We start from the raw sequence: 23,438 nt of genomic DNA on the forward strand, positions 1-23,438 counted from the left end.
ATTTAGCTCAGCGGCAAAAGCGCCTGCCTGGCAAGCGCAAGGTCGTGAGTTCGGTTCCCGGTACCGGAGAAAAACCAAAAAAAAAAAAAAGCTCTTAGAGCCGGGCATGGTGGCACACACCTGTAACCCCAGCACTTGGGAGGCTGAGGAAGGAGGATCGCTATGAATTCGAGACCAGCCTGGGCTACAAAGTGAGCTCAAGGCCAGCTTGAACTGCATAGCAAGACCCTGTCTCAAAAAGACTAAATAAATAAACAGATAGATAGATAGATAGATAGATAGATAAAAGCTCTTAGAGAAAAGAAACAAGTCACCTATAAAATATGGATTGGGGATATAGCTCAGCAGTGCAGCACCTACCTGGCAAGCACAAGGTCATGAGTTCAATTCCCAGTACCAAAAAAAAAAACCAAACAAACCATAAGTTCATAAATTACCTATAAAAGAAAGCCCATCAGAATCACAGGAGACACACACACACACACACACACACACACACACACAAAAAGAATCACAGCAGACTTTAAAGCAGAAATCCTGACTGTAGCTATTTTGTCCAATACAATAGCTGCAGTCATTCTGTTCTCTGCCACTGAACTCGGCTAAATTACATTATTTGTTATCAAATGAAAACTTCTGAGAATGTGCTATAAACAACTTTGCTACATACAGCTATGTTCACCACAAGACGTCCATTCTACCATGGCCTTCAGCTACGCTTACCTTAGTTTTTATTACTCCTGCTTGTCACTCTATAAAAAAAACAATCTTTTTGTAATCAGCGCCTCAGACTTGAAATTACTTGTCTGGGGTCCGCCTGCACTAAATAGTTTTCTTTCCTCTTCTTTCTTTGAGCTCCTGGCTGCTGTTGACTCAATTTTCCCACAATTCCTCAACATAAACCCTCAAGTCAAGGAGAGCTTGGAGTGAAATATTTCAAGCCCTAAAAGAAAATCTAGATTGACACACCCCACGAAATTATTTTTCAAAACCAATGGAGAAATAAGAAACTTCCATGACAAAGAACACCTCAGGAAATTCATAAACACCAAAACACCACCCTAAAATGTTCTTGAGGATATTCTAGAAGGAGACAACAAGGACTAGAACTCCATGAACCCCAATAAGATGAATCCACCAGACAAGGAAAACAGAGCGGGGAAAGGGGAGCCAAAAACAGGAAAATAACATGACAAGGATAAAGCGTATCAGTTATAACTATCAATGTTAATAGGCTCAAATCAACAACCAAAAGATATAGACTGGCAGAATGGATCAAGAAGCAAGATCCAACAATATGCTGCATACAAGAAACACATTTAATTCAAAAAGAAATACAGGCCAGCCATGGTGGCACACACTTGCAACAATCCCAGCACTCAGGAGGCTGAGGCAGGAGGATCGTTGTGAGTTCAAGAGCAGCCTAGGCTACATAAGTGAGCACAAGGCCAGCCTGAACTGCACAGCGAGACCCTGTCTCAAAAAGACCAAAAAAAAAAAAAAAAAAAAAAACCAACATAGAGTCAAAGCATGGAAAACAATACTCCATGTGACTGGAACCCAGAAAAAAGCAGGGGTAGCTATTCTATTTGCACACAAAGTGGATTTCAAGCCAAGACTAACTAAGAGAGACAAAGACTACATCCTTGTTTTGTTTTTTTCCTTTTTGAAATCAGGGAGACTACATCCTTGTAAAGGGAACAATCCAAGAGGAAGAGACAACAATCATAAATATTTATGCAACAAGTATCAGTGTACCCAACTATATAAAACTAATATTAATGGACATGAAAAATCAAATAAGCCCTAATACATTTACATTAGAGGATCTCTATACCCCACTGTCACAAATAGATCAACTAGACCAAAAAAAAGGAAAAAAAAAAATCAGCAATGGAGTATTAGAACTGAACCAACTTTTAAATAAATGAACTTGCTAGATATCTGTAGTGTTTCACCTCACAACATTAAAATACACATTCTTCTCAGCTGCACCTGGGACATTCTCCAAAACAGACCACATACTAGTTACAGAACATATTTAAGTAAAGGCAAAGGAATTTAAATTATCCCATGCATATTATCAGACCATAGTGCAATGAAACTGGAAATCAATGGCAAAAGGAATCATAAGAACTTTATAAATACATGGAAATTAAATAATACCCTCCTAAACAACCAATGGGTCACAGACAAAATTAAAGAAGAAATTAGACATTTTCTATAATTAAACATGCCAATACAATATACCAGAACTTATGGGACACAATGAAAGCAGTTTTATGAAGGAAATTTATGGCAGTGAATACCCATATCAGGAAAACAGAGCAAGCTCAAATAAACAACTTAATGTTGAACTTCAAGCTTCTAGAAAAAGAAGAGTAGGTCAAGCCCAAAGGTCCTACAAAGGAGGAAATGATAAAGATCAGAACAGAAATTAATGCAATGGAGACTAAGAAAACAATACAAAGAATCAATGAATCAAAGAGTTAGTATTAAGTAAAACTGACAAGCCCTTATCCAACCTTATCCAAAAAAAGGAAAGACTCAAATCTACACAAGTAAAAATGAAAAGGGTGAAACCACAACAGATCTAGCAGAAATCTAGATCATTTATAACTACTTCAAGAACATATATTCTAGTAAAATGGAAAATACAGAAAAAATGGACAGATTCCTAGATACATATGAATTACCACAACTAAATCAAGAAGATATAAAAATCCTAAATCTTAAATAAACCAATAAACCTAATCCTAAATAAACCAATCAATGAAACTGAAGATGTAATTAAAAACCTACCAACAAAGAAAAGCCCAGGCACTGAGAGATTTACTGCTGAATTCTCTAAATTCAAGAAATTTAGAGAAGACATAATACCACTACTTCTCAAACTCCTTAATGAAAGTGAAAGGGAGGCAATACTCCTAAATTCATTCCTGGAAGCAAGCACTACCCTAATAGCAAAACAAGAGAAGGACTCAATTAAGAATGAGAACTCCAGGCCAATCTCCCTAATGAACATAGACGCAAAAATCTTTAATAAGATACTGGCAAACAATGCAGCAAATCATCAAGAAGATTATATACCAGGACCAAATAAGATTCACCCCAAGGATGCTGAGATGGTTCAACATATGAAAATCAATAAATGTAATATGCCATATTAAGAGAGCCATGGACAAAAACTATATGATCATCTCAACAGATGCAGAAAAAGCTTTTGACAAAGTCCAACACCCACTCATGATAAAAAAAACTCTACAGAAAATTGGAATAGATGGTCTTTATCTCAATCTGGTAAAAGCCATCTATGACAAATCAACAGCCAACATCACTCTGAATGGACAAGAATTGAAAGCTTTCACTCTAAAATTAGGAACAAAACAGGGGTATCTACTGTCTCCACTCTTCATCAATATACTTCTGGAAACTAGCCAGCACAATGTTACAAGAGAAAGAAATAAAGAGAATAATGATAGGAAAGGAAGTAGTTAAATTATCGTTATTCTTGGATGACATGATACTCCACATAGAAGACCCGAAAAACTCCACCAAAAGACTTCTAGATTTAAGAGGAAAATTCAGTAGTGCAGCTGGACACAAAGTCAACATTCAAAAATCATAGCCTTCCTGTACATGAATAACAAACTCACTGAGAGAGAAATTAGGGAAACAGCAAATGTTTAGGGAAACAACACCTTTTGCAATAGCATCCAAAAAAAGATGAAATACTTAGGAAGCAATCTAACAAAGGAAACAAAAACACCTGTACATTGAAAGCTACAGTACTCTGAAAAAGGAGATTGAAGAGGATATCAGAAAATGGAAAGGTATCCCTTGTTCTTGGGTAGGAAGATCCAATATAGGGAAAATGGCCATACTTTCAAAGTTGTTTTATATTTGATGCAACTTTGATCAAAATTCCAACAGCATATCTCAGAGAATTAGAGAAAACAAGCCTAAAATTCATTTGGAACAAGAAAAGATCTAAAATAGCAAAGGCAGTTCTGGGCAACAAGGCAAGGCACGTGGCATCACAATAGTTAAATCTTGGAAACAGCCCAAATGTCCCTCAACTGATGAATGGATAAAGATGTGGTTTTTCATACAATGGAGTACTACTCTGCCATAAAGAAGGATAAGCTTGAGACATTTCTAGTTAAATGGATGCACCTTGAGACCATACCCTTAAGTGAAATAAATCAGACACATATGTGTAAATACCATAGTTTCTCTGGTGTGAGGAACCAGAAGTGTAAATAAGGACCAAAATGTATAATATGTTTGGTGAAATAGGAAGAAAACGTTCAAATGGGGAGGGGAACAATGAAAGGGGTAGGGGGAAGGGAAGAAGAGAAAAGTACAAAAAAAACACAGAAAAAATTTTTTAAAATGAGAAAAGAAAGGAAAAATGGAAACAAAGTTTTTGTACATGGAGAGCACAGGAGGGGTTGAGGGGAGTGTAGGGGAATGGAAAAAAAGAAACAAGTTATATCATATACAGGCACAAATTCTCTATGATGAATAGGATCAGTATGTATCTAAAATGTACCAATAAAATCTGACTGGAAACTGGAAAAAAAATTAAAATCTCAGTTTCCCCTAAAGTCATAAAAAGAAAAAAAACAGTAACAGCCATTTGTTATCACTTTGTACTATGCACTGTATGTAGCTGTATGTGCTATACTTTCACATGACAAACATGACAGTAGCACCGCAGACAAGGTCACACGGCTATGCCTTCCCTAGGCCACAGGAATTTTTCAATACCATTATTATTTTATGGAACTACTTTTGCACACATAGTCTTTGACCAGGATCTCATTATGTGACACATAACTGAGTATTTAAAAAGGTGGGGCCACAGATATGAACAAACCCATTGCCCAAGAAAGACATCAATGGTCCCATAGTCTGAATGTTTCAGTCTCCTCCCATCAAAACATTTCACGTAGAAATTTGAACCCCCATGTGATGACACTGCGAGTTAGTACCTTTATAAGGAGGAACACAGGGCTAGGGGCACAGCTCAGGGGCACTCGCCTAGCACATGTGAGGCTGAGTCTGAGCCCCAGTGCTGCAAACAGAAGGGATGGAAGGAAGGAAGAACATAAGAAAGATTTTCTCTATATTACTGAAGACACCATGAGAGGATGGCAAGGCGCACACCAGGAAGACGGAGGCCCTCACCGGGTACCAGATCTGCTGCAGCCTTGATCCTGGCTGCCTCTGCTTCTAGAACCATGAATAACAAATGCTTCTTGTTTAAGCCTCCAGTCTATGGTATTTTTGTTACAGCAGCCTGAAGAAAGACAGCAAATAAGCACATAAAAATATACTCAACATTATTCAACATTGACAGTCTTAAGAGAAACACATATTAACACCACAAAAAAACTGGGTTAAGTATCTTCAACATTATAAATTATTTAGTCATAACAGAATGGCTAAAAAAAATTTTTTTTTGGTACTAGGAATCAAACTCAGGACCTTGCACTTCCCAGGCAGATGCTGTGCCACTGAACTATATCCCCAGCCCTCAGAATGGCTAAAATTAAAAAGACAGACAACTCCATGGGCTAATGATATAGCTCACTGACACAGTGCCTGCCTGGCAAGCACAACATCCTGAGTTCAATTCCTAGGACCAAAAAAAGAAGAGGCGGGCAGAGGAGAAGAGAAAAAAGACTGACAACTTTAAGTATTAGTAAGTGTACCGCCTGGCTCTCTCCTGCATCTATGGACCATGTGCTCCCACAGACTTAGAGCTAAATGTCCACGGTCACTTCATGCAGAACAGCCCCTAACTGGAAACAACCCAAAGCTAACACGACACTCCCACAGGTTAGAGTCTGGACCATTCTGAACTCTGGGTTTCTAAATTAGAGTTGCTTAACCTGGAGTGAAAAGCAAGCCAAATGTCAGGGACCAGGAAAGGGAAGCATGGCAGACAGCACAGGGAACTTCGGGAGCAACAGGAACGTTCCACAGTATGACTGTAACGATAGCTGCATACTGTTTGAGACTGACACATTATGTGCAAATTTTGACGCAATAAAGTTGGCTCCCCTAAATTAATTTCAATTGTTTTATGAACTATAAAACAAATCTCGGGCTGGGGAGATAGCTCAGTGGTATAAGTGCCTGTCTGGCAAACACAAGGTCTTGAGTTCTCTTCCCCAGTATAAAAAAAAAATCTCTTAGAGAATATAGAATAACTTCATGCTTTTTGTATAAATACTTCTTAGATAAGAACAACAATAAAATTAATAGCCAAGAAACACTGGTCATAAAGGGTAGATACAATGAAGAATGATGAAATTTACAATTTCTGGCATCAAAAAACACCTTTAAGAAAATCAAAAGGTAAGGCATAGAGGGGAAAAACTTTGCAACAGGTATGAACAACCAAGGGCTTGTACCCAGAACTTCTAAAGAACACCTTACATGGCTGCCGAGGCGGGGGGAGCACCACAAGTTCAGACCCAGCCTGGGCAACTTGGTGACCCGGCAAGGCTGCCAAAAAATGTGTATGTCAGGAAAAGAAAAACTCGTGTAACTATTTGAATGCTAAATTTACTGAGACATCATGAGATTAACACAAGTTACCTCTGGCCTCCACAGTTACAGAAGGTGCTCAAAGTGGTGGCCATCAGCTTCTAGACATTAGTATGGTGAACTGCCAAAGTGTGTACATACACACACGCTCCCCTCCTCCTCTATAAATACACATATATAACATATATACTTATGCATATGCACGTATGTATCATATGTGTACATATTTTGTATATATGAAATATACCTCAGTGCAAAGGCCCTAAATTCAATACCCAGTAAAAAATATGAACACAAAGGAAAAACAAGCAAGAGCCTTGAACAGGTGCTTCACACAGGAAAGAGATCCAAGCAGTCTACACCGCACAGCAAGGCACTCCACAGACCCACCTGGGGGAACTGCAGTGGAAACCAACGGACCTACCTAGCCTACCAGAGCCACCTGCCAGACCAGGCTGAGGAGGCCGACAGCAAGAGGTGCCCAGGAGGACGGGAAGCGACACAGCCCACTCCTGCGGGGAGAAGGCACTGGGACCACCGTCCTGAAAGAGCACGTGGACGGTGTGTCTTGGAGGAGAGACCATCTCCAGTAGGAATGTGTGCACACATGGGTGCTGAGGACAGTCCAGGCTCTTCCCAGCAGCCATTAGTCCTAGGTGTAGAAAACACACACCATCCATCTATCTGTCAAAAGAGATCAAGACATCAAGGTATTCATACAGTGGGATGAAAACAAAGATAAATGACTCTAACTACATATGATCCAATGTTGTGCAAGGACAGCTGAGCCTAAAATATACAATGTACAAGTATATTTACAAATATCCCCAAAAAACAAGCCAGGTGTGGTAATGTACACCTGTAATCACAGCACTTAGGAACAGAAGGAAGGAGGACTGTCTTGAGTTTAAGGCCAGCCTGAACTATACAATGAGTCTCAAAAAAATAAATTAAATTAAATTGCCACACCGTTCCAGAATGTGCGCTTCGGCAGGAAGACCCAGAGAAGCAAGGGGGTCACACTACTGTGGGACACCATGTGGCTGTGTCTGCAGCAGACCACGGTCTCTTGCCGTAGGAAGGGTGCTTCTGAGGTGGCTGGTGGCGCAGTCTCATTCCCTACACTTTTCTGTATGCCAGTTCCACCTCACACCAATGCACAGTTTAAAAAGTTGTCCTGCAACAACGCAGGCAGGGAAGGTGGTGGTGATGGCAAAAGCTGGGGTTGGTCCAGCAGGCAGAGGCGGCCAGACTCACCGGTGCCATGGACGCAGCCGGCCTGTGAGAGAAAGCAAGCGCGGTCCAGACATTTACCACTGTGTGAGTGGTGGCACTCACCCTGACATACAGCAGAAGTTCAGCTCGGGGTGACTGGTAAGAGACGCGGCTCTGCAGCCCCAGGGCAGACTGAGGCTGGAGATGCAAGTCTGAGAGTTACTTCACATAGAACACATGGAACCCAGGACTAGACAGGACCCTTGGGAACAGGTTTCTCAGGGAACATTGGGATGATAGTTTAGGTTTCACAAGGATCAGGACAAGGTCCTACAATTTAGTAGAAGAGGCTAGGAATGCTCACGCCCACCATCAACCAGGCCTACACAAGGAAAAATCATTTCACTCAAAATGCCAACACCACCTGTTGAGAAACCCTGATCCCAAGAACAAGTTCCAGAAGGAACCAAGCACTGCCACGAGATGCTAATATGGGGACATAAGAAGAGCAAGACACAAGCAGAGGCCAGTGAAGGAGGACGAAGGCGAGAGTGCTGCCCCACAGTCAAATGCTTCCAGGAGTCCAGGAGGGAGGAGGCACGTAAGTAAGGCTGAACCCCTGGAGATGGCAAGACACATCTCATGACTCTGCTCAGGGAGCAGACTGAGGGAAAAAAACACAAGACCCCAACGCATCAGGCTCTACACACCCAGCAACTAGTCCAGTTCTAGTGTGGAAAATCAAACCACCCATTTGTAAGAAAACAAGGTTAACACCACTGGGCGGGAAACTGCTGAAAATGAGGGCGGGCGAGGAGGAAACACCAAGTCTGCAGGAAACCAAATAGGTGCCTAGGAACCAGATGTGATGGGATTCCACCAACGGCTGTTGCGCGACCTTGAGCGCCTTGTATCAAAAAGAGCTGGCTTTATTTGTTGCTGGAGTTCCCCTCTGGAACTTCCCTTGACCGCCTCCACTGAGGAGAGGGACAGGACATCTCAAATCTGCAATTCTAGTGATCCAGCTCCAAGTACCTGAGCCCACCTCACTTCTTGGCAGCAACAGCGGCATCTAGCGGCCACCAAGGACCTGTGCCATGAGCTCTGCAGGGAAGGGAAAACATGCTTTAGGACTACAGAACAGGTTTGGATTTGCTTCCCAAACACACACACACACACACACACACACATATGATTTCATGCTTACTGATAAAAACAAGTTCCAAAAGAAAAGCAAATCTTAACTATATCACAAATTTTAGGGGCTGGGGATTTAGCTCAGTGGCACAAGTGCCTGCCTGGCAAGTGCAAGGTTCTGAGTTTGATCCCCAGTACCACCAAAAAAAAAAAAAAAGAAGAAATTTTAAAAAACTATTCCTTGACACTGATTCCCCGAGAATATTAATTTACTTAAAAATTATTTTTCTTAAAACAGTGGCTCAGCTGTGGGGAGGGTGGTGCATGCCTGTAATCTCAGCACTTGGGAGGCTGAGGCAGGAGGATTATTGTGAGCTCAAGGCCAGCCTGAACTGCATAGCGAGACCCTGTCTCAAAAAAAAAAAAAAAAAAAAAAGCCAGTGGCTTAAGGGCTGGAGATATAGCTCAGTAGGTCTCAAGTTCAATTTCTGATACAAATGACAGACAGACAGAGAGACAGAAAGAAAACAGTGCCTTAAAAAAATACCCACCACAAAAGATGAAACATAAGCTTGACCCAGAAATTCCATTTCTAGCAATCCATCCCACAGAGACCTTGGTAAAAATAAGAAAAGATGTGCACATAGCCCATTCACTTCAGGACTATTTGTAATACGAAAGGGGCAGGAGGGGCGGGGGGGTGGCGTGGGAGGGATGGATGTAACCCAAATGTCTACCAATAGAAGACAGCGAATCCTAGGTGAGTGGAGCATTCTACAGCTTAACTATGCCTACTGATCAGATCAGTACAGAGTGAATTCCAGGTCAAATGCAAAAAGCAAGAGAACAAAGTGTGTAATTGGTCTCTTTGAATGAGCTCACTCTGGTGTCCTTTTGAGAAGACACAGGGAAAAAAAAAATAAGGCTGGGCATGGTGGTGCACATCTGTAATCCCAGCACTCAGGAGGCTGAGACAGGAGGATCCTTTTGAGTTCAAGACCAGCCTGGGCAACAAAGAGAAATGAGTTTCTGCTGCTTAAGGCAGCAAGTCTATACTATGGTGGCCTAAGAAAATAACAGAGGTGGGGCATTTGCAAATAATATTCACACACGCCTTGGCCTTGATCTCTACCATGGAGTATATAAAACTACCTGATACAGATCACAGATCGAAATGTGAGGGCTAAAACTATAAAACTCCTGGTGGGCCGGGCATGGTGGCACACGCCTGTAATCCCAGCACTCGGGAGGCTGAGGCAGGAGGACTGTTGTGAGTTTGAGACCAGCCTGGGCTACAAAGTGAGTTCAAGGCCAGCTTGAACTGCATAGCAAGACCCTGTCTCAAACAGACAAAAAAAAAAAAAAACCTCCTGGAAAAAAAATCATAAGAGAAAACTGTAGTAACTTTCCATTTAGCAATGATTTCTTCAATATAAGAGAAAACCAAGAAATTTCTGTTTTTGGTACCAGGAATCAAACTTAGGACCTTGTGCTTGCCAGGCAGGTACTTGTGCAGCTGAGCTATATCCCCAGCCCCCAAGAAATACTTCAAAGTCAGTATGCTGCACTTCATTGAAATTTTGAATTACAGTGTGCATTTTAATTCCAAATTTTGTTTGTTTGTTTGTTTTTCTCCAGAACCAGGAACCGAACTCACGCCCTTGCACTTGCCAGGCAGGCGCTTTGCCGCTGAGCTAAATCCCCAGCCTAAAGTTTGCATTTTAAATGGCAGAATTATGCAAATCAGAAGAAAAGACCCAGCAGAGGTGTAAATGGGTAGTTTCAGTCATGGAAGGTGAAAAAGCCCTAGAAATCTGCTATACAACAATGAGAAACAGTTAACAAAATTATATACACTTACATATACACTTAATATACACTTTAAAATGTTAAGGGGATGAGAAGCCACTTTGAAGATATCAATATGTAATACAACAACCATTGTTAATTCCCTACCACTTTGTTTGTAACTCTGTATTGTCTGTACTATTCTTGTGATGTTGTAAAATGTTGTATGTCTGTTAATGTTGTCCTCCTTTTATTTTTAAAATAAAAAAAAAAAAATTCTCACCAAAAAAAAAAAAAATGTTAAGGGGAAGACATGTGCTTATTACCATAATAAAAACAAAGAGGAGTAGTCTCTGGCTATGGAGAAAATACCTACAAGACAAATATCCAACAAAAGATTTGTACCTACATGACAAAAAGAAATATTACAACTAAGGAACAACACAATTCAAAAATGAGCAAAGACTCAAGATATTTCATCAACAAAAAAACAAAAAGCCCCACATAGACGGCAAACAATTAGTCACCAGAAAACTCCACATGGAAAGCACAGTAACAGTGGGGTAACAGTAACAGTGGGGTGTGGTGGCTGAGACACGAAGATCACAAGGTTGAGCTCAGCCTTGGCAACTTAGCAAACCTTGTCTCAAAAATAAAAAATGGGCTGGAGATGTAGCTCAGTGCAGAGGCCCTGGGCTCAATGCCTAGTATAGCAAAAACAGAACTACAATCAAAAAAGCCCTACAGTAAGATACTAATACACACCCAACAGAATGACTGAATATTTAAAACCTGACTATCCCAACCAAGCATCAGTGGGGAGGCAGAGCAACTGAAACCTTCACAGTGCTAGTAAGAATGGAAAAATGATACAGCTGCTTGGGAAGTTTCTTTTCACTTCCCATTAACCAGATATTTATGAAAGAGAAATGGAATGGAAGTGTGCTCCACAGAAAGTCACAAGCACAATGCACAGTGCGGGCAGATCTGTGACAGCCGAGAACTGGGAAGGGGCCTAACACACAGACAAGGGTAGGCTACCCCACAACGGATTGTTACTACACAATAAAAAAAGCAGACTGCAGTAGTCCTCCCTTACCTGGGCTTTGTTTCCCAGGGTTTCATTTCAGTACCCTGCCAACTAAGGTCTAAAAACGTTCATGGAAGCTGTGCTGCTGCCTGTGATCCCAGCACACTGGAAGGCTGAGTCAGGAAGACCGAAAGTTCAAGCCAGGACAGGACAACTTAGCGAGACCCTGTGTCAAAAAAAATTCAAGAGGGGCTAGTGATGCAGCTTAGTGTGAAGGCCCCAATTAAGTCTCCAGCACAAAGTACATGGGAAGATTCCGAAATAAACAATACATAAGTTTCAAACGGCTGTTCGGAGAACTGTAAGGAAATCTCAAGCTGTCCTGCTCCATCCTTCCCAGGATGTGAATCATCTCTCTGCCTAGTAAATGCAGGCTGTGTACCCGCATGCCCTACCACAGCTGAGGGTAGGGAGATCACGGACTAACCCTGATTACAGCACGCTGTCCCAACTGTTCTACTTCATTATTACTTACTCTTTTTACTCCCCATCTGTGGGGGAGCACTACGGGTAACAAGAACAACAGGAGTGAAGCTCAACACAATTAGGCTGAGTTGAAGAAGTCTGACAAAAAAGCCACAGAAGACTCCACAGCAGTAAAGGCAGGGCAGTCACTGCTCGGGAAGGGGAAGAGACAGATGGACATCCAGGGCAGGGAAAACCTCTGCAGATGCTGGCTATACCCAGTGCCATAACTGCACTGATGGTCCTCCAGATACACACATTATGGTGCCCCTCGTACACTATGTCAGTTCACTATGTGGGAATACTAGCTCCACAACGTTGCTTTTCTTACACGGGCTGGGAAAAGAAGATACCAGGATGGCTGTAAAGACTGAGCACAAACAGGGATACAGTGACTGTAACACAGGACCACCCACGCCAGATCAGTGGAAGAAAGAACTCCAACCCATCCACAACAGAGTCAAACAACCCTATATGAAGTTAATAAAACATGAAGAGGGGGCTGGGGATTTAGCTCAGCAGCACAGTGCCTGCCTGACAAGTGCAAGATCGTGAGTTCGATTCCCAGTACCGGAAAAAACTCATAAAACATGAAGAGACATGTGAAAGGAAAAACACAAATCTACTTCTGCTGATGGTAGGAAGAAGCACAAAGATTTGACGTCACCACTCACAGTCCACCTCACAAGCCAGGAGCCGTGGACATTGTGTTGGTCAGCCTTCTGTTACTGTAGCAGAACACTTGAGATGATCCACATTTATTTGGGCTTGGCTGTGAAGGTTCCAGTCCCTGAGCAGGTGCCCCAGTTGCTTCAAGGCAGTATATACATCGCAACAGGGAGCACAAGACTCAACCAGGACACAGAGTGGTGGACGGACGGAGGGCAGGGAGGCCTTCTGATGGCTGTGGGCATGTCCCTGAAGGAGATACTGGGACCTCAGCCCTCCTCTTCCTGTCCTTCATGTCCTGGCCACAGGGTAACTGTGTTCTGCTACTTGCCCCACCGTGATTTACTCTTGCCACAGGCCCAAAAGCAATGATTCTGCCTCACTGTGGACAGAAACCTCCAAAGTGTGAGCTAAAACAAACCATTCCTCTTTATAATTTCAAGTCCTTTGTGACAGTAACAGAAAGCTGAGTAACACAGAGATGTTCATTTATCATTTAACCTGAAAACTAATCTTTTATATACTCTTACATATAAAATATACTTTACAATAAAAAAAAAAACTTTAAACACTAAAAAGGAGAACTGGCAGGGAACGACAGTCATAGGAGGGCCAGCCAGGTATGGCACCTCCCAGAAGTGGGGAGGGCAGGCACACGCGCTGAGGGATCCAGGAAGGACAGTGCCAAGGCTGGAGACAAGCCAGGGGAGGCACAGCAAGGGCAGAGGCGTGGATGAATTAGAGGATGAAGGGCCAGCGTAGAGCGTCAGGAAAGAGTGCTACTGATCAGTGTTTCTCACTGTCCTGGCAGAACAGTGTGGTTTAAGACAGGGTCTCTGAGAATTACTCAGGTTCACCTCAAACTGGCAATCCTCCTGTCACGGCCCCCAGACACTGATGTGTGCAGCATGAAGCCCAATGACAGGATCTGTCTGCTGTGCTGACAAGAGGACAAAGTGCAGCAAGAACAAGACCAGGCAGAACCCTAAACAAGAATCCAAGCAAGAGGTATGAGTGGCCGGGATACCCTGGGGAAGTGGATGCTATGCTTGGTGGAGTCTGGAGCATCTAACCTTGTAAGGTCTTTGGTTCAAACAACTGAAGGCCTGCCATCCTTTGCAGTGGGAAGCAGAGGAAGGAGCAAGTTTTGGACATATAAGTTCTGGGTTCCTAGAAGATACCATACTGAGTAAATAGTATCCTCCAAAATTCAAGTCCTCCCAAAATATGTTAATGTTATTTGGAAGCAAGGTCTTTGTAAACGTAACAACCAAAGTGAGGAAGCCAGGTACAGCAGCACATGCCTGTAATCCTAGCCACTTGGGAAGGTGAGGCAGAAGGATCAAAAATAGTGAGACCCTGTCAAAATAAAAAGCACTAAAGTGCTTGCTCAGCAAGCACAAGGCCCTGGGTTCAATCCCCACATTAAAAAAAAAAGGAAGAAAAAAATGAGGTCACACTGACCAGGGTGGGCTCTAAGCCAATGACCAAGGCCGGGGATATAGCTTAACAGCATAAGCACTTGCCTGGCAAGCCTGAGGTCATGAGTTCAAGTCCTGGTACAAAAAAAAAAAGAATTTCAAAGCCAATGATTGATATCCCTTTTTTGTTGTTTTCTGAGATGAGATTTTACTGTTTTGCCCAAGCTAGCCTCAAATTCACATGCCTTTCAAGTAGCTGAGATTACAGAGATATCTCACCCCATCTAGAAACTGGTGTCCTTATAAATGGGAAATCTGACACTGACACACACAGATGGATGATGGCCACAGCAAAGTGGAGGAGTGATCAGCATGCCACTGTCAAAACCTAAGGAATACCAAGGACTGCTAGCACCCAGAAGCAGGGAGAAGAAGGACCTACCCCTGGAGCCTCCCAGGGAGCACTGGATTTCTGAAGTGGGAGAGAATAAGTTTCTGGTGTACTGAGCTATCACCAGTGGCAGCCCTAACTACCTGTCACTCCTAACCAGACCTGCCTCTCTCAGTCCCAGGAAAGGCTGAATGGTGTAAAGACAGCCGTTTAAAGCATTTGGGTTCTTTTCCTGCCTCTCCTTTCTTTTCCTGCTCTATGAACAGAGGCAAATCTTTATGCCTATTACATTTCCTATAAAATCAGGGAGCCTGAATAGAATCACATCTAAATTTGCATTCTCCATTCCCAAGCACAGTCAAGTGTATCTGGACACATGTCCAAATCTACCTCCACTCCACTCTACAGAGGCTGTTTCTGTTAAGCACACACTACCTTAACTATGTTGAGGACCAAGCAGATGCTAAGACACAAAAGACAAGAGACCCTGTGGTGAATTGACAACTGGTGGTCAACTTCTAACACCCAGCTGAACTGAGTAATCGTGGTGCTGGGTGTGGGAGGCCCACCTGTGGATTGTTGCCAGCGGCACAAAAGGCAGACCTGGAGAAGAAGTAAGGCTGCTGGGAACTGAAAGACTGTTGGGAGCTGGCAGAAGCTGTGGGGAGGGAGCCTGATGGAAGCTGAGAGAAGCTGTAAAGAGCTGTCGGTTCTTTTGGAGGAGCTTGTCATGCTGGCTTTCCTGATGAACTTGGCTGTTTTCATACTCCAAGGAGCTAGGGACCTTGTTGTCACTGACAATGGCTTCCACTCACTTTGGGGGAGCTCTGGTCCTCACTCTGAGCATCACTTTCTGGCTCTGGAGAGAAAGATGGTGCACTGCTCAGTCTCCTGGAGAAGCTTGTCACATTGGCTTTCCTGATCATCAAGGAGCTCAGGACCTCTCTGTTGCCGAGGATGGCTGTGGTACTTTTTGGGAGAGCTGTGGTTCTTATTTTGCGCATCGCTTCTTAGCTCCGGTTCAGACCCCTCAGTCTGCTGGCACAGACTTCCTAGATTCCACCACTGACCTCTGGGCCTTCCCAGCACAGATCCGTGAAACAGGCATGCATGAGATATTGTTATTGGCTCTAGGGCTCCAGTTAGACTCGTGGGAGGTATTGTTATGAGCTCTAGGTTTTCAGCTGGACTCATGCAGGACATTATCTTGGGATCCAGCACCTCAGCCGGTCAAGATTCTTTGGTCTTAGTGTGTGGACAGACTTCCTGCACTCTTTTGTGTATCATTCTTTGGGTGACTATTATAAATAAACTTATAAAATATGTGTCCTGTATTACACTGTTCCCCTTGCAAAATAACCCCAAACCAACACAGACCCTAACTGTGATTTTATCACATTACCAGGACATAGGGGGGAAACCCGTTCTCTATGCTGTTATACTCATGTTCTATTCACTGCTACAATAACTTAACATGAACTCAGGGCCTCAGATCAATACCCACTGATGACCTCACAGTTCCCAGTGTGTCAGAAGTGTGGGTACAGAGCGGACAAGCTTACAGATTCAAAGCCGAAAGAATTCACTGGCAGGGCTGCAGCCCAAGTTCACTCCTACCGTTGACCCTGCTCAATTCCACGTGGCTGAAGGACTGAGGTGCCTGGTTCAGGACAGGCTACTGCCTTCAGTCATGCTCAGCTTCTTAGACACCTTTTGTCAGCTCACAGCCCTCTTCTTCCTCTTCAAAGCAGCCACCACAGACGGAGTCCTTCTCATACTTGGAACCTCTCCAACCTCCTCACTTGTTCTTGGGCCTCCTGTAATTACTAGGTCCACTCAGGTAATCCAGGATCATCTCCCTCTCTTAAAGTCAGTGACAAGTAGTCTTAATTACATCTCCCAAGTGCCACCTCAGCAGTGTTAAGAGGGTGACTAATCAGAGCACAGGGACCTGAGACATCTTTCACAGGTATTCCAACATCGCATGTCTTAACAATGAAAACACATACACAACACATTTCTGGGATACAGCTTTGGAAAACAATAGTTACTTAGGTTTGTTACTGCAAATTAGTTGACAATATGGTTGGAATAACCGATGAAGCTTTGTAAAAGGGGACAAAAATTAATTTTAATCCAGCACTGGATGGAAATGAACAGCAGCCTGAACTCAATTCCCTAGGCAGGAGCTTGATGGTTTCCTTCTCTATAAAAATGGAAAAACAATACCTGCTTACAATGTAGAAATAGGGCTAAAAAAGTAAAATAAACAACAGACTGGGATGTCAGGAAATGTAGTGGTCACACATCTGAAGGAACCCTCTCTCAACCAAGAGAGAGAGATAACAGTGCCCCCAGTCAACCTTCTGTTCAGAGTGTCCCATCTCCCGGATACCCAGCTGCTCCCTGACAATTTCTCTTAAATGTACAAATGTAGCTGGGTGTAGTGGCAGCTATATTTGCTGCTTGTGTTCCCAGCACTCAGGAGACTCAGGTAGGAGAATCATGGGTTCAAAGCTAACCCGGGCCGTGTGTATAGGCTGAAACCCTGTCTCAAACAAGCAAAACGAAAGCAGAAATGTATGTTCCTGAAAGGACCCTGGGTGGCGAGCATTATCTGAACATTAATGAGCCTGTACTTGCCACACCGGTTTGCTGAACCAAACATCAACTCTCACTGTGCAGGGCCACCAACAGTTGAGGAAACAAGGCTGAGTGTGCACTTGCAACTTTTATTATGTCATTGCTTAGCTTATCTTCAACTGTGTCCCCAAACTATCTTAGATCTAATTTTGACAATAATCGCACGGAGCCCCACTACAGCTGCCTAGCTGCATGAGGCTGAGCGCTGCACCTCCAGGACGGGCTGCGATCGCGGCATGGGGGCGAAGCGGAGCTGCGGACCGCCAGGACAGGTGCGTGGCACGGGCAGCGTCCGACCCCAGGCCACGCCAGGTGCCCACGGTCAGCACCTGCGGGCCGGGAAGCCGCACGTTCTCGGTGTTCTGCGGAAACGTACGGCGCGGCCCCCAGCTCCTACGTCCCTGCGCCTGGTCGAGGCCGGTGCGGGGTCCCCAGAGCTGCCGGGGAGGTGACAGGGCAGGTGCCCAGCGCGCTGCTCCGCAGGGCGGAAGCCGAAGCCGCGCCGCGCTCGGCCCCCGCGCGACCCTGCCTCGCGGCCCGGTGACCAGCGGTGCCCCGGCCTGGCCCCGTCCGCTCCGCGGCTAAGGAGCCCGGGGAAGCCGGCGAGCGCGGAAACGGACCCCGAAGCCGCCCGCAAGCAGCGGTGAACACTGGATCCGGTTTGAAGACTCGGACGAAGGAGCGGGAGCGCGCGGCGTGACTCAGGGCTCCGGCGCCGCCCGAGAGGGACTGCAGGGGACGGCGCGCGCGCCCGGGGCCCCGGACTCACGTTTGTACTCGGCCATCAGCCTTTTCAGCGCCGTGCCCGCCATGTCCGGCAGCAGCTGCGCTCAACAGCCTCACCTCATCCAAGCCCGTCGCGCCTGCCCCGACGCCCGGGGCTGCTTCCGGGTTGCCGCCGCGAGCGAGAAGCGCTTCCGGGGCGCGGCGCGGTGCGCAGGCGCGGTCCACGTGGCGCGCCGGAGAGGCGGGGGCGGCCCGAGCTGAGGCGCGGAGCCCAGCCGGTTACCCGGGTTCCGGGCACCCCCCACCCACGGGCCGCTTCGCACACGTTCACTCTGGAGTTTGCGGGCACGCTGTGCTAGCCACCGTCTCTTGTCTGCCTCCTCCGGCCAGGAAACACATCCGCAGGGAAGCCTGCAGTTCCCGTTCTGGGGCCAGGGGAGAAGACCGCGCCTCTTTACAGCCTGGAACGTGCGCGACGAGACCCAGATGAGCTCATCTGACGCCTGTCTTCCCTGAACCGCTCTCTCCCAGGCATCCTGCTCTTACTGCTATACAGAACTGTATCCTCCACTTATTTTCACAAATGTGGTTTACAGTTTGTATCAGGATGAGTTCCAGCCTCAAATGACCATAAAGACGAAAAGCAAAACATGTTGTGAAGGCCGGATGCAAGCTTCTCACTTCAGTGTAGCTGGCCAAAGGCTTGACCTCCCTAACTTCCTCCTCAGGGTCATCATTCAGCTATTTGCATTTCAGCTTTAACTGGGCACACCTGGCAACTCTCCACATAGCCCACAGGGGCTGTGAGCAGCGGGTATATAACAGTGGTTTCCTAAGCAAGGCCACTGGGGAGGCTAGCTGAGTGTCTACCAGCTAAGGTCCTAAGCAGGACGTCCCAGCTGACCAGCGCCCTATGACAGCCTCAGGACAGCAGCTTCACCTAAGCGCATGCACAGCACAGCTGGGGAGGCCTGGCACGCTGGAACTGCGGGGGCTCTTGAATGTAGCACCTTAGTGCTAAAACAGAAGGTTCCAGTTGGGGCCTTGGATATTAATACAGGGCTAAGTAGGGCCTATCACTCCCAGAAGCATCCACTGAATCCTAAGATTCTGGCTATTAAGTTCATGTCATTTAACGCTTTTAAAAACATTAGGGCCTGGAGTGTAGATCAGTATTAGAGAATGCACAAGGCCCAAGGGTCCAGCCCCAGCACTGAAGAAAAATGTTATCGTCCAATACCAACAAATGTTATTTCAAATGCACAATTCATGTATATTTCTAAGATTAAGGACTGGAGGGCACATGCCGCTTTCTGCTAACCTCAGGGAACAGGAGAAAGCTGGAGCGGCTCTGCTCTAACAGCAAGTAACCTCTTGGCCTGGAGTTTCATGTAACTGAAAGCCCCTGAGATGCATCCCTCTCCTGGGCTTTTCTGTTACACAGAGAATGTAACTATGCTTGAACCCACATCCTCCTGCTGAGTGACTCAGAACTGTGTCCCTGCTGCCCTCCACCTTTCATCCCGTGCTCAACTAACTGGTCAAAATAGCTTGGTCATTGTTGACACTGTCTGGTTTTATATTTCACCAGCAGATCTGAGACATCTCAAAGTCAAATTAGTATCAGTTCGTTTTCAAACTGACATGGATAGACTATCAAAGTCACAGACGAAAATAGCATATTGGAACACCAGAAATTTTAAAATGCCCCAAGTTATGTGTGGCGCACACCTGTAATCTCAGCAGTTGGCAGGCAGAGGCAGGACTATTGCTGCAAGTTCAAGGCCAGCTTGGGCTACAAAGTGAGTTCAAGGCCAGCCTGAACTGCATAGTGAGAACATCTCAAAAAGACAAAAAAATGTCCTAAAACCAGTAGACTAACATCCAGACCCACCTGCCCCCACCCCCCGCTCTGAGCCCAGCAGGAGAACGAAGTGAGTGTCATAGCAGTGTAGATCAGCTGGCCAGCCCGGAAAAATACGCCCCATCCTGGGCAATGTGCCAGAGGAGGCAGTGGGCCAACATGGCAAGCGAATTTCCAACATCTTCTAAGTCCATTCCTGAGCAGCCTCGCTGGACAGTCAGTGTGCATACTGAGCTCTAACATACGCCCCGACTTCAAAGGCAGTGTTTAATATGAGCCACGAGACAGAATACCAAACTATATTTACTGTTTACAGTAGTAAAGGACAACAAATAATGTACAAATTGGTGAATAAACACAATAGAGCCAACGAACATCCCACCCCAAGCCCATACAGCAAAACAAAGGAAAGAACACTTTTTGCAGGATTTCAAGCAAGCAAGAGATGGCAGATCATTGTCAGGTGACTGTGAAAGTCAGAGAATGGCTGTCAAGCAGCAATGGATCCTTAGAGAAGGACAATAGGCAGAACTATGAACATTTTAACTGGCATAGAACCCAAGATATGTCACAGAACTGGAGTCACCATACTAATGCATGACATCAAGCGGTGGAGCACAAATCCATGAGAAGAACACGAAGTCACCTTTCCATGGGTTTCTTTTGCAACCACATTTGAAGTAGCTCTTTTACACAATAATGTAACTGCAAATTCAGGAAAATCAATCTTTTTTTATAAGGAGACCATAATCATTCATCAGATACAAATACTAGAAGTCTGAGGCCACAATACAATTACTGAATGAGAAATGTGGTAGTTACTTTATTCTATGTTATGAAAAGGGAAAAAGCTAGTTTTTGTTGTGCCAATCTTTGCCCATGTACCCTTCACCAGCTAGTGAACAGTGGGACAGTGTCCTGAGCTTCAGGACCCCAGAGGACACAATCAGGAGCAGAGAGCCCTGGGGCCACATTACTGAACAACTCACTGTGCGAGTTTTACCTTTCAAGAACCAGTCCAATTTTTCCCTTCAACTTTACCACATGTTGGACAAAGCCTAAACTTGCAATACTTAGCATAGTAGCAACCTGTGCCTACAAGTCAGTCAAATTTTGCCCCCGTGTCCCACAGCCGCAGTCACTGGGAGAATGTGAGCTGTCTACATGATTATGGCAAGCAGCTCATGAGCAATCTCAACTCTGGGCTGAGAACCTGGCTACAGATGGAGCCAACATTCAACAAGTCTTGGGGGAAAATGCTTGGGAAGGGAGAGAAAAGCAAAACTGAAAAAAAAAAACCTCACAACTCGTTTTATCTAATCAAAAACAATCTGGCCCAATTTAAGCTGTAGACATGTCTCTGTAGATGCAGTTCTGTGTTGCACTGCAAGGGCACCCAACAGAGGAGGGTTGTTCGGTGACTGTCCTCGGCTTCTGCAGACTCCTGTGATCAGCTTGGTCATGCGCTCACCATTCCATAGCAAGTGCAGGGTGCAGAATGGTCCCTCTGGAGGCCGTACCTCCCGTCTGCTGCTGGAACACGTCAATGGTGTCTTCATCCTCCATCTCCAGCTGTCAGTCACAGTGGCAGGCCCAGTGAGAGGGGACAGGAGATGGCAGAAGTGAAAATGAATGGACACAGTGTTCCCAAACTGCTCCCCTACACTAGAGATGCAGCCTGCCCACCCTCTGTTATGGGTTGTGGGAGGAAAGAAGTATCACTCTGGAGTCACAACTACTTATCCACTATTAATCCAACTAATTTCCCCTAACAAAACTTACGAGAGAGTATTCACAGCTAAGAACTTTAAGTGTCAGAAAAAGTCATTAGCCAGGTGTGGTAGTGCACACCTGTAATCCCAGCACTTGGGAGGCTGAGGCAGGAGGATCACTGCAAGTTCGAGGCCAGCCTAGGCCACAAAGCAAGCTCAAGGCCAGCCTGAACTGCACAACGAGACCCTGTCTCAATAAAGACCAAAAAAAAAGTCATTAAAATTAAACTGAGATGTCTAAAATTCACTCTGAGGGTGACACAGACTCGGATCACAGTGAAGCAGCTCCAGTTAGTAGTGCAGTGGGTCATAAAGTAAAGGACCATAAAGATGGACTCACTACTGGCACTTCCCACCTTCAGCACCAGGGCAGAGGCCAGCAAACCTTTCCCATGTGCTTCTCTTCTGACAAATCAAGTACAAAAACATCCCCTGGCCCTTTCCCACTCTGAATACAAGGGACAGTCTGTAGTTCCCATGGAGATTGGCCCCTACTAGGAGCAGAACACTCCTGCAGCCTACTCAGAAGTCCTTCTGCCCCTGCTGCAAACATTAGTCACTCCCGGGGGCCAACAGCTGAAACAGCAAACCTCCCTCCAGGAAGCTCCCTGCCCCTCTAGGCCTGTCCCACCCTGCTCACTCCAGTGGGCATTCTCAGCCCACCATTCTTTCTAGCGGGGATCATTTCCAAAGGTAGCTTGAAATTTAAGTATTTCAAAATTATTGCTGAGCGTGGTGGTGCACGCCTGTAACCCCAGCACTTGGGAGGCTGAAGTAGGAGGATCACTGGGAGTTCGAGGCCAGCCTGGGCTACAAAGTGAGTTCAAGGCCAGCCTGTACTGCAGAGTGAGACCCTGTCTCAAAAACAAAGGAAACATTTTCAATATTTGATATCAAATGTTCTGCAAAAATACTTTCATGTAAAATATTCCAATTGATTATCACGTTGTAAGAGAGAAAAAAAAACTACTATCTCTATTTTATAGAGACAAAACTGGAACTCCAAGAGATTAAGCAATTGAAATCACAAGGCCACCAGGTGACAACAGGAGCTGCCACTTGAACTTAAATCTGAAGCACATTTTAGCTCCAAGCCTGAAGCTCTGCACCACAAGGCACTACTCTGTGTGGTGGGCACTGGTATGAGACAAGCTCTGTGCTCAAGGGGACAAGGAGGTATGACAGCACCTCCTTTCCACCTGGCACCTGTGAAAAATGCTTACAGGGTGCGAGAATTGAACCTAAGACCCAGCTGTAAACTGATTAAAGTTGCAAACTAAGAGTCCCAGACAACTGGTGGGAAGGGGCTCCTCCCCACCCTCACCTAGTGGATTCCAGGTCAGCCCTCAGCTAATAACCCAGGGCCCCTAGGAGCACAAGTTCCCAAGCCTGGCTGCCTATCACCACACAGCAAGGGGGGTATGCAATGGAACCATTATCTCATCTGAAAAACTTAATCTCAAAATACCAAAATTTTATTTTATTTTATTTTTTATACCAAAATTTTAAGATCTGCTAATTGCCAGGCCTGGTGGCACATGTCTGTAATCTCAGCACTCGGGAGGCCGAGACAGGAGGATCGCTGCGAGTTCGAGACCAGCCTGGGCTACAAAGTGAGCTCCAGGCCAGACTGAAATGCATAGCGAGGCCCTGTCTCAAAAAGATAAAATCTGCTAATTAAAAATTATTAAGAAAA

General features: G+C 45.1%; 2 protein-coding genes across 2 annotated transcripts in view; both read right to left on the reverse strand.

Moving 5' to 3' along the window:
• Positions 1-18,278, reverse strand: part of Ube2g2 (ubiquitin-conjugating enzyme E2G 2) — a 40,244-nt gene extending 21,966 nt beyond the window's left edge. The window contains exon 1 of the mRNA XM_005375900.2: positions 18,150-18,278. Within this exon, the coding sequence (XP_005375957.1) occupies positions 18,150-18,192 (43 nt within the window). The 5' untranslated portion in view covers positions 18,193-18,278. The remainder of the gene's footprint in view (positions 1-18,149) is intronic.
• Positions 18,279-20,255: 1,977 nt separating this feature from the next.
• Positions 20,256-23,438, reverse strand: part of Sumo3 (small ubiquitin-like modifier 3) — a gene marked incomplete at its 5' end in the record, with an annotated part of 6,701 nt that continues 3,518 nt past the window's right edge. Inside the window, 1 exon segment of the mRNA XM_013505485.1 lies at positions 20,256-21,542. Coding sequence (XP_013360939.1) covers positions 21,438-21,542 — 105 coding nt within the window.

The sequence above is a fragment of the Chinchilla lanigera genome, unplaced genomic scaffold (assembly GCF_000276665.1).
Source record: "Chinchilla lanigera isolate Chin_1 unplaced genomic scaffold, ChiLan1.0 scaffold00006, whole genome shotgun sequence".
NCBI lineage: Eukaryota > Metazoa > Chordata > Mammalia > Rodentia > Chinchillidae > Chinchilla > Chinchilla lanigera.